This window comes from Cryptomeria japonica, chromosome 11 (assembly GCF_030272615.1).
Source record: "Cryptomeria japonica chromosome 11, Sugi_1.0, whole genome shotgun sequence".
NCBI lineage: Eukaryota > Viridiplantae > Streptophyta > Pinopsida > Cupressales > Cupressaceae > Cryptomeria > Cryptomeria japonica.
This window is the reverse complement of record NC_081415.1, coordinates 725,857,090-725,869,850: the sequence shown is the minus strand read 5'-3', so window position 1 is coordinate 725,869,850 and position 12,761 is coordinate 725,857,090. Positions and strand designations below refer to the sequence as shown.

Sequence of the window (12,761 nt, the reverse complement as noted above, 5' to 3'; positions counted from 1 at the left end):
GGAAACCAATTTACATAAACTTAAAGAAGTAGCAACAGAGTCACAATCCACTGATCCTACTCAATACAGAGTCCAGACAGATGATTGGGTCCCTGATGTACTTGGTAAATACAAGACCAAATATCTATTATGCAGTTAATGCTTTAAGTCAGTTTATGTGTGAACCAAAGGAGATACACCTGGTTGCAGTAAAACACATTATGAGATACCTACAAGGTACCCTAAACCTTGGTCTCAAATATGAGAAAGTTGATATAGACCTACATGGATTTACAGATTCAGAATGGGCTGGAAGTGTGACTGACAGGAAAAGCACTTTAGGGTGTTGCTTCAGTCTAGGTTCAGCTATGATATCTTGGATCAGCAGGAAGCAGTCTTCTATAGCTCAAAGCTCCATCGAGGCAGAATACATTGCAGCTTCTATGGCTACCTGAGAGGCAGTATGGCTTAGGAAGTTGCTTGTGGGGTTGTTTGGAGAACCTATGAAACCCACTGTTATACACTGTGACAACTAGAGCTGCATAAAACTTTCAGTAAATCCAGTGTTTCATGACAGATCCAAGCATATTGAGATTCCATACCACTATGTGCGAGATATGGTAGACAGGAATGCAATCCAATTAGAATATGTTTGTACAGGGGATCAAACTGCAGATATTCTGACCAAACCTCTTTCCAGAGTGAAGGTTGATCACTTCAAAAAAGGTTTAGGTATGATAGAAAGGTAAATTGCTTTGTAATCTGTATTTGCATATCTATAAGATGTTTAATGCGTAAACTTCTTTGTCATGATAGGACATTTTTGGATTTTTATCCCCTGGGTTCATATCTAAGAGGTGACGATCTTATAATGTCCAAACCAGTTATCATGTTGGATCTCTGGTGTATCATGGATGAAGCCATGATTTTGTTGTGGTAAAACATTCATATGAAGTGTTAGTGCTCTTATCATAACTTGGATAAAGGTGAGAATTGAATATTTTCTCATATGATTATCCTTAAGTATTGCGTGCTTAGGCAATACTGATATCACATGCTAAGGTGATATCCTGTCATCACAAGATTAATGTGATAGACATTTTGTATCACGTGGTTAGGTGATACTTCATATCTTGTGAGTAGGTGATATGATCCCCTAGAAAGTTAAATTATGAAAAAGAATGCTAACTATCATTTGAATTGTGATGCTTGATACACTACTCTTATTTATCTTACCTATCTAAGAGGGAGTGTTAATGCATAAATAGCTTCGGTAAGATAAATGATTGAATGTGAGATAAATGAAGTCTCTCATTCAATCATTTATCATATCGATTATTAAAATGAATAACCTCAAGCCCTCAATTGATAAGCATTCTTTATTTGTATATAATTGTTCATTATCATAGAATCCCGATTTGATAATTTATTATACTATTTGCATTCACCGATTATCAAATCGGGATAACCATTGCAAATCCGATTTGATGATTATCGGGTAGACCGAACATCAATTAGTATTGATGATTATTTATGCTTGAACCGATTGTTATCGGGAGATATAATAAACACACACCGATTGATATCGGGTGTTAAGGCAAGCTTTCAAAATGTTAAATATGATCATACACCGATTGGTATAACATCGATGGTTATCGAATATAAACATACACCGCTTGGTTAATAAACACCATGCACTATTGTTATAGCGAATGGGAACGATCAAGTGATGTCTTGATCGGCCATGTCCAAAAGACATGGTCGGTCAAGGCATCGCTTGACCATACCCAACCCACTATATATGTCAAATGGTATGTGTGAGAATGGACATTGAAATTTATAAATGCTCCTCTCACTTGCCACATAAAAGAAGATAGTCAGATTCATATGTTAATTCTATAATATATAAAACAAGATAATACTAAGTAGAATATAACTTGCATATTGAATGTAAATTGAACATCATTTACACTTCACACACCATTCAACTCTTCATGATGATTTTATGTCTCCCTTATAGCCCTTCAAAAAGGGTTTAAACCTCTTCCAAAGAGTCATTCTTATCAAAAGGCACGTCCCTCTATTAAAATTGTTATCTTCTAATTATGCTGCTTTTGCAATACCACAATTGCTTAATAAAATGGTTACTACCCTCCTTAATGATCACTGACTTGTAGCCTTATTAAGTTGCTGTTTTTTTTCAAATGCTGTCTTGTTTTGATCGCTGCCTTTTAGTCAAGCAACCTTTAATCATTGCTCTTACACATAATCAATTCCTCTCATTAACAAATCGCTGACCTTTAATCATTGCTTACATAATTGATTCCCCTCATTAACAAACCGATGAGGCTTATTGATGCTTAACAAACATTCATTGCTACCATATAGTTTATCTTTAGTTTTAATTGCTACATTTATCAACCTCCAATCTCTTAATCGCATCTTTCAAATGCAATTACTATTTGATAGAACTGGTTCATTATATATTTGTTGATTTAATCAAACACATTGTCCTTTACATCTCTTCTAAGCTTCAATCGCTTAGAATTTAATTATCGTTGAACACATACATAATCGATGTCTTCTTCAATATTAGTTTCTGCCATTTCAATTAGAATTGCTGTCTCTAATACATCATTGATTTAGAAGTCTTTTATTATAATCGGTTCTTAAACATGACTTTTCTCCTTGATTGCTGTGTATCACTTAATCCATACTTATCGCTGCTCAAAACTCGTCTACGTAATTGGCTTTGTTAATTTGCCATGCATTAGTTAATGAAGTCGACAATATATTCCATCCTAGCTTTCTTAAGTCGCTGCTCATTATACTCTCATACAATTGCTGCATATTGTTATTAAATAAATAAACAATTCTTAATGGAATCATTGCTCCATGAGATACATAGTCGCTATCATTTATAACTTGATCACTCACGTCATTGCTCATTAATAGGATTACTTCCTTTGTAGTCTTTAGAACTTCCAAACCTTCCTTATTAGAAGTAATCAACATTTTGTAGAACGCAAGATATCACTGAGACAGGGGTTGAATCGGTGATTATAAACAATTTCAAACAATGTGTGCAACCGGTAGGATAATGGAAACACTAACAAGCAACTACACACAAGAGCACATCACATAACACCAGATATATGAGGAAAACCCAATGTGGGGAAAACCTTGGTGAGAAATGCTGCTCGAGATCTACTGCTCCAATCCAGTCTCACAATGTAATAACAATTTTACAATGTTTTAGGGCACCAACCCCTAGCAATTTATGGGCACCTACCCAAAGGAGCACCAACCCCTATTCTATTCTGAGCACCAACTCAAGGAGTACCAACCCCTGATCTATTCTGAGCACCAACTCAAGGAGCACCAACCCCTGCACCGAGCACCCACTCAGTGAAATACAATGAGATATAAAATCAATACAATGATAAACACTTGTTACAAATGAGTTTTGTAACTCCTGCAAACAATTTTCTCTGCCGGTTAAACTCTTTTCTGTCACACTCCTTCTCTTCTACCGGTCCTCTGTTCTTACTGTTTGAGTCCTCTACAACTCAGTTTCTACCTTGCCGGATCTTCTCTGAAACTCACTCTTCTCTCCTTCACTCTCTGTTGTTATCTTACCGGTTCAAACACTGTCGGTTTAACAGACTGTTATACTCTGTAACAGTTTACCGGTAACCTCAACCCTTGCTGGTAACACCTATCTTACCGGTTCTTCTCCAACACTTAGTCGTTTCAATATTCTTCTATCACACTCAAACTGATCAACTCTCACTTGCAGAGATTCACTTTATCATAAATCTCTCATCCAACATCAGTGTCTCTTAGATCTACGATCTGCACATTTATAGTCTTGCTGTCCCGCCAAAACAAAAACTCAAACTTCACGTGCTTACAGTTTTCTTCACCGACCTCGATCCATATCAAATCGGATCTCAGCTTCTTGAATCGACAACATGCAACAGTTCAGCAAAAACCTCTGTACTCTTTTTATTCTTCCTATAGACGTTTACTATATTTAGCAAACTGGACTCTGTTTATCAATCTTGATTTTGTCGATCACAATAAATGATCTGACTATTTCTTTCTCCAGATCAACAAGACGATCAAATATCCTGCTTCAATCATAATGCCAAAGAATAAAATCTCTGCCCTTCGATCTGCTTTGAGCCGCAATCCTCTGCAAATGATCTGTGTTTTTCACAGTCGATATTTAATATCGACCTAGTCGGCAACTACCTCGCCGACGCACCATTCACCTACCACTTCATGTTCGCCACCTGGAGTCCACGTGACATCTCTATCAGCATCCAACTCACTTGATTGTGTCGGTTCAAACTCAGTCATCGACCGAACATGCTACCGGTATACACTAACCAGTTAACCTTCATATCATGCACTTCTCTGTTCTACTGGTTAGAACATGCTATCTTGGACCGCACTTACCGGGTTTGCTTGCTTACCGGTTGACATCAATCATGCCAACAGTCTTCAATGCCGGTAACAACATCTTGCATACCGGTTGACATACTTACCAGTTGACATCAATGACAATACAATGCCAACACATCAGACTATATTTTCTTTGTGTGCCAACATATCTTCAACTACAGTCGTTTCCTTGGATACTCTTATAAAGTTATTGTCCATGATCATATTACTTGAAAAAGCATAGATCTTTATTTCTTTTCTCTTTTAAGCGATCTTTGAATGCTGCCACTCTATTAGAGTAATCGCTGCTCTTCACATTATTCTTACATACAATTGCTGTTTATAAATAAGTATCTTATAAACCATAATCAAGTCGGCATATACTTCAAGTCGCTACCTTGATTAATAAATGTTTGCTTCTACTTTAACTACTAATCGTGGCTTTCTAATTAATCACAAATAGTACGTGAAATCTAATATATTCATTAACGGGTGTATCATCCTGCAAACATAATGATGTCTTCTTACAGCTGTGTGTAACCATTGCTTGTAGATAGTCAGTGCATTGTAGTCACTTCCTGATTCTGAAATCGCTTCCTTATTGCCTGTAGCAGCCAATATGAATAGATCGGCAAGCATAATCTTTGTCATGATCTTTCTCATCAACTACCAGTTGTATTAATACTCATAGAAGCATTATTATTTAATTTATCCTTTCAATTGACTTCTGAATTATCTTCTTCATCATTTCTGAGATCTTATCATTTGCATTATAGAGAACTCTTCAACCTTTCATCAACAATTCACATGTATATTTCCTTGGCATCAACGACAACATTTTCATTTGGATTGTGTATTAAGCTCTTTGATATAAATCACAGCTATCGAATTTCTTAACAACTAATGACATTCTCTTTTGACATCAATAACAATCTTTCACATTCGATTTTGATGATTCACTTTGACATCAATGACAATTATTCCAACGGTCTGATGGAGAGAAAAGGGTAGGATAACAACATAGTATGTGGCAACTGGAGATTGATATCTAGAGAGGATCATATAGATGAATGATTTCATTATATTTAAGATATGTGTTATGATCTTTGTTTTCTCTTTTTATTTATTTCCAGTTCAAGCTCCTGAAATATGTCACACTCACTTAGCACAATTTTGGTGTCTTGGTAGAGGACAGCATTCACGCCTGTCCTATTAGCCAGTTAAAAGTTATGTCCACTTTTTATTACACAGCATTTTTAGGTATGTTATTAGTCAATCAAAATGAATTTTAAAGTTTATATTTGTAATGGTTTGATTTTAGTTTCTCAACTGTTGTATATAAAAGTGGCTTGGAGTTTGTAGACTTTCATGTCATGATTGATTCATAGGCTGATACTTAGGTGAACAATGGGTTCTGAAGAAGATTGCAAGGGAAACTGTATAGGATGGGCAGCTCGAGATTCATCTGGTGTTTTGTCACCTTACAGATTTAGCAGAAGGTAAGCTTGGTTTTGTTTATTGTTTTGCATTGAAATGGTTGATTTTTTCTTCAACTTAGAGAAATGTGTTTCAAATCCCTCTCAAAATATAAGTACATCAGAGTGCCACATGTATACTTATTGATAGAGAATGATAGAAAGAAACAAGTTATAATAATATCCACGTGATCAAAGTAGGTAACTGGTTTAAAAATATTGCATGTTACAATAGCTAATCAGGAGTGCCAACTGGAATTCCAACAGAAAAAATGATAGGGAAACTACAACCAAATAAGAAGGGGTAGTGGTAAATCAACAAGTTTGAAGCTATATACTTAAAATGATAAGTGAAAAGGAGTCCCTTTGCTAAAATGAACCACCAACAGATCCAAGAGAAGGATGCCAATGGAGAACAAAATTCTATTATCGAACCTGTTTATATTTTGGTACTATATTAAATTAGCAATTTTTCTCTGATAATCTTATGAACTTGTATATGTATTGAGTTATGTTTCTCCATCTCCAGATTGCTCCAAAGAGATTGCTGTATTTTTAGGTTATGTATGAGCTGTTCGTGCGGTATACCATTAATGTGTATGTTTTTGGATGTAATGTATCTTCTGTTATTGTATATGTATGGGATTTGCTTGGATAATTTTGCTAGTTCATTTTTATGCTTATATTTTGTTATATCTCATGTTCTCTTTATTGCAAAAGCTTCTGATGGCAAAATTTTATAAAAGGCAATTGGAGAGATTTAATCAGTGCTTATGACACTTGTCAAAGGCAGTTTGGTACATGTCAAGGAAACACATTACAGCAGAGCTAGTCACTGCATTCTTCTGGCATTGTCTTCTCCTTTTACTTTTTTACCTCATTTCTCATTTGGGATTTCATGTTTAGAGCTCTTCTCCCTTGGATATCTGACTACATTCCCTTTCATGGGTTGATGTGCTGGCAGTAGGGCATAGGTGGGAGTCATCTACAAAGAATTTCGGATGATTGGTCTGATGTTGCCATCTTTCCCCGTTTCTCCTTTTACTTTTTCACCTTATTTCTCTTTTGGGATTTCATGTCTGGAGCTCTTCTCCCCTGGATATCTGACTACATTCCCTTTCATGGTTTGAAGTGCTGGCGATAGGGCATAGGTGGGAGTCATCTACAATGAATTTTAGATGATTGGTCTGATGTTGCCATCTTTCCCCATGCCTTCACTCACTGATGGATGAAAACATGAGTCTTTATCAATGATGGGAAGTGAATCTAAGGATGTTCTCGACTCACCTCACTACCTACCTCTAACTATGAATTGACAAGTGTCTCAGCTTCATCTGAGTCAAAAAATTTGAATTCCTAATCATAGAGTTGGTGATAGAATGGAATCTTTTTAGATGCTCCTTCCTAAAAGATACATTATTTGAGACTTTGCAAATCCTATTGATTCCAAAAGGTGATATACAATGTTTGCACTAATGACTCCTTTGTATGTTGATCGACCTCACTCTAGAGTTTGTTCAATCTTTGCTGATGAATATGAGGATCACTAGGACTAGGAGTATTCTTTGATGGTTTGTTTTTTTCCAACCAATTTATTCTCAACATTTCCACTTCCAATTCGTATCTTGTAATGCCTCTGGTAAGAGTGTGTTGGTATTCACCAAAATTTCAAAATCAACTCAAAACCTTGCTCTTTGTGATCACCAAGATCTTGATGTGGGCAAGGTGAGAGAGCATACAAAGATTAAAATGAGGACATTAAACACAACAATGCAAATTACTGGCAGCTAGCCATCTAGATTACGAACATTATCAAACTAACATAATTGATCAATGCCAAAATGATAGATAATGATACATATTCGATTAATGCCAAACTGACAGGTAACAAGCTGAATTGTGTCAATGCCAAAATGGTAAACTATATCATTCGAATCAATGCCAAAATGGCAGATAGTGATTCGCAAATAAAAAAGAGATTTTGTGGTGAATTGTTCAGGATCCTTTTACAATAATGTCATGGATCCAGCAGTGAACTGTTCAGGATCTTCTTCCAAAATCAATGTTACTTCTAATTGGTACTAAACTGTCTAGTTTATTACAATTTACAATATTGAATGATAAGCAAATTAATACTAAATCCAGGAATCATGCCAAATAGTTGTCCAGTAGTCTGACCGTAGACATTTCAACAAACAGTTGGAAAGAAAATCACAGAAAATGTTCAAGATGTCAAATAGCTATTACAGCCATTTCCATTGAGAATTTCATGCTTCACTCTCTTGGCAATTGACTGAAATGCATGAAACTTATGTATTGAAATGCAGAGATAACTCTTATAGCTGACAATCATTCGTGTTTGTTCCAAACTGTACTGACTCTTTCTGAGAATTGTATGACTCTTTGCATTGTGGTATGGCAAGTAAATATGGCCTTGTTTTCTTATTTGTGCATGGTGTTTTTTCTCCTTTACATATTTCACATTAAGTTTATTGATAGGCAAGCGTACAATTTTCATTTTTCCATTAAATCTTTAAGTTGATGACTAATGCATGGAATATACATAGTTTATAGATCATGTGGAGTGCATGTTAGTCATGTCCACCTAAAGCCATGGCTTTGTCCTAACCATGTTTATGTGTGATATGTTGATAATTGGGTTCAGTTCTTGGAATTTTATTGGCTAAGGGTGACCTTTAAAATGTTTATGCTTAGAGTTAAGAGGGGTCACACTAGGTCTACGGTAGAGTTGTTTAACTAGTTATGGACATTAATTGCCTTATGGTTTCATGATAATTAGTGAAGTGCCTTGAAATCCTTATGATAATATGCTTCTTGTGGTAAATAGGAAATAATAGCTTTTTGTAGTAATATATAGTTGTATGTGTAGAATGACTTGTTAATGATTGAGATAATTGGATAGATTCCGACTTACAAATATAGTTGGTCAAGAGCAATAGACCATGCAGATAATCACACCATTTCCCCGCAAATCTCTACCCAAGCATTTCCAACTTAATATCTGACAAAAACCTCCCTTCCATGATCTTTTGTAGAAGTCCATACCCTGTGCAAAGTACCCATTTCAACACAGGTAGGGATGATGTTGGCAAAGGTTATGGAATTTGCCTTTACTCCTGCCAATTGCATAGTTTCGGCTCTCCAAGAAATTTTAATCACCTCACATAATTTCTTTGATGCCATGCCCCACAGAAAATAACAATTAATTTGACTTAGCTCTCGGAAACTTTGTGTATGTTAAACCTTTGATTGGTGCTTCTTGAGTGGTATTGTGTGGACACAGCTTCCAGTTTGTCGCTGGTTTCTATAATTTGGAAAAGGAGAGAGAGCCAGTAACGTGTTTTCATCAATTTGTTTTCCTGTTCACATTTTTTTTCCTTCATTTTGAGGCACATCTATAACATCTACGTTAAGAAAAAATCAAATCTCTTCTCCAAGAAATTCAGTAATTTTCATTTGTATTTCATGAACTGTTGTTAGACTCTTGTACTTCCAGTCACATTTTAATTATTTTGGAAAGGTTCTTGTGCATATAATTCATTGAATCTGAGGAGCTTTTGTAGATTATGTGCTTATTTAAACACCTATGTTGAGCACTTCACTGTAAAGATTAAAGCAGGACTCTCACTAAATTCAAATGTGGGGTCATTTGGATTTTTAACTTAAATCTATCATATTTTCCTATAAGCATTTCCATGGACAAACTGTTTGATCAAGAAAATACAGTAGCAATGAGCTCTATTACCATGCACAGAGGAGTTGAAAAATATATCTTTAGACATGTACATGAAGATCAGAAACCATGAACTTTAGCTTGAGATTTCTTAGAATTAATTTTCTGATAGTTGAGAGATATTGGTAAATTATTGAATCTAAATGAAACAATAATCATAGCCTTCTCCAGCTTTTAGTCCAGGATTGATTTATTTGGGTAAGAACTTGGAGAAAATAAGACAAAAAATTTTAAGGTCGGTCTTAAGGTGATACACATGATAGCTTTAGTTACAATAACCAACCAATGTACAAATATCACAACTTTTAACTTCTTAGAGAGCTACACCTTATAAATATTGACTGGTCCATGATAGTGTTTCTTTCTTGCTACACAATATTTTACTTTTAAATTGTGGTGTTTCTTTCTTTCTACACATGGATATTTTACTTTTAAATTGTGATATAAAGAAGACTTTGCAATATTCAGCCATTGTTGGATAAGGCAATTCTTAAATGCCACTTACCATTAGCTCCCCGTCTTGGACGAGGGAAATAAACTAGTGAGATACAAAGAAAGGGAACACTCTTGGATTCACTCACCCTCTTCTTCTCTTATGGTTTAGTAATATTAATATCTGATTTGAGTATATACATCTGATCCAATTATATATGTAGAGCAATAGGATTAGTAATGATACAAAGCAGACAGTGCAATACCCTGCCATTATTGTATAATGTATTTGTGAAATAATAATAACCAGTAGCTTCTTTTTTGGACAAGAGGGAAGTAAAACTAGTGAAATGAAAAGAAATATAATCTCATTTCTCTTAATCGTTATGTGGGGATGCAGAACTCCAGGTCCAGATGATGTCTCATTCAAGATAACACACTGTGGAGTCTGTTATGCAGATGTTGTGTGGTCTCGAAATAAACATGGTGATTCAAGATATCCGTTGGTGCCAGGGTGATTTTCCTTCTCTTGCACCTATATTTTCATGTTACATTTGTGTGTGTTGACGAACCTTGCTATGTCCTTAGAAGACCTGATCTAAGTAAATCCCAATGCATGTTAATATGATATTATGAACTAAACATGTAGGAAATTAAGAGTTGGAAAGAAATAAATCTGATTTCATTGTTAATTTTTGTGTCATAGGCATGAGATTGTGGGAATTGTCAAAGAAGTTGGTTCTAAAGTGTTTCGCTTCAAAGTTGGTGATCGCATAGGAGTGGGCACATATGTCAATTCTTGCCAGGAATGTCAATATTGCAATGAGAAAATGGAAGTTAATTGTGTGAAGGGAAGTATTTTTACCTTTAATGGTGTTGATGTAGATGGCACAATAACTAAAGGAGGATATTCTGACCATATTGTGATTCACCAAAGGTGAGAGCAACTCATTTTGTCTACCAAACAAATTTGTAGATTTTTTTGATGCTTCTAAAACCTTTCAATGTAGATGAAGTGAAGAATTTAGTTCTCTCCCCCTTTTAATAAAAAGAATTGGAGGAAAACCAACCTTCTTGCTCTGCTGTTAAATTGTATGTATCCATGCTTGGGAAGTAACTGAAAAATTTCTAGTTGGATAAAGAATATCTTTTCAGCCCAACCTATCGGGTGAGTATTATTTAGTATAGTAGCTATTGTATGAGAACTGTGTTTTTGAATATATCATATGGAAAAATAAAAAAATGATAAACTTATTTATTTTAAAAATGAGATCCTTGTTGTTCAAGTAAATTTGATAGTGTGTTGGATCACTGGAAGAAACGAAAATTGTGTGTCCACTAGATTATATCCTAAACTACACTTGATCCAGGAAACCAGTAAACTATAAATCTGATTATCGGTGATCACTGACATGGCATTTCATTAAGCTTGAGAGGGATCTTACATCAATAAGAAATGATCTAAAAAGTGAAGTGACCTAGCCTTTCCATCATTAGTTATGACATTGGACTCTCTCCCTCTCATGAAAATGTTTCCATTCTACGCATGAAGTAAAACTCATATACTAGCATAGAGTTTTGTTTACTTCACATCTCAGATACCGGTTCTTGCAGAAAATGGCCAGGTCTGGGTCCTGGTTCTTGCCCGAGCCTGGTTCAACCTGGGTCCCACCCGGGTCCTGCCCAGGCGGCTGGGCAGGACCCGGGTGGGACCCAGGTCGAACCTAGGCGGACCCGGGTGAACCCAAGCCCATGGGTTCCCAAAAACAGGGCCCACGGGTCAGAAAACAAAAAAAAACAAATAAAAACAGTTTTTTAAATGCTTTTTTATACTTTACCGTGTCATGACATTTTCGCATTTTTACATTTACGATATATGAATATCAGAATATTTACTGGCATTGGCAATTATGGATTTATGATTTATGATCTATCTGTTATCATGTATGTATCATTGTATGGGAAAGTTACATTGTATGTCTGAACTGTGAACATATATATTTATAATTTTGATGTTTGAACATATATATAATATATGACATATGTATATATATAATTAAAATATATATATATATATATATATATATATATATATATATATATATATATATATATATATATATATATATATATATATATATATATATATATATATATATATATATATATATATATATATATATATATATATATATATATACGGACGAACCCGTACCCGTACCCAAGAATTTTTATTTTTTTGCCGAATCCGAACCTGAATCCAAACCCAAACCGGTAACTTAGCTTCACATCTATCATCCATGTAACGAGCAATTTCTGCTAAAAAATATTGTGGTATTCACGTGATATATCATGTAGACTTAGCCACAGGATAAATCTTTTATACTAAGATGGCACTGTGTTTTAGAAAGATGTGAACTAAAATGGGTTGCATCTCTCTGAGGTATTTTTGTTTATATTTTTATGAATTGTCAAGTGCTAGGGGCACATAGTTATTATGCATGTCTCATGACTGATATGCCCTAGAAAGATGTTGACGGATGTCTTCTTGTTAGTCTGATTATAGTCAGCAAAGAACTAAAATAAAATTTTGGATTATATCAGCAACACAATTATTTAGCAGGCCAAAATTCTATAACCTCTGTAATTCCAGCAGAGTGCATGAAAGCAAA

General features: G+C 35.0%; 1 protein-coding gene across 2 annotated transcripts in view; it reads left to right on the top strand.

Annotated features, from left to right (window-relative positions):
- LOC131061239 (probable cinnamyl alcohol dehydrogenase 1) overlaps window positions 1-12,761 on the top strand; it is a 57,408-nt gene that overhangs the window by 21,634 nt on the left and 23,013 nt on the right. The window contains exons 2-4 of one of the 2 annotated variants that reach the window (XM_057994783.2): window positions 5,829-5,927; window positions 10,490-10,603; window positions 10,796-11,026. In XM_057994783.2, the coding sequence (XP_057850766.1) occupies window positions 5,836-5,927; window positions 10,490-10,603; window positions 10,796-11,026 (437 nt within the window). In that variant the 5' untranslated portion in view covers window positions 5,829-5,835. Of the gene's footprint in view, window positions 1-5,816; window positions 5,928-10,489; window positions 10,604-10,795; window positions 11,027-12,761 lie in introns of both variants that reach the window. The other variant, XM_057994784.2, reaches the window with a different exon arrangement.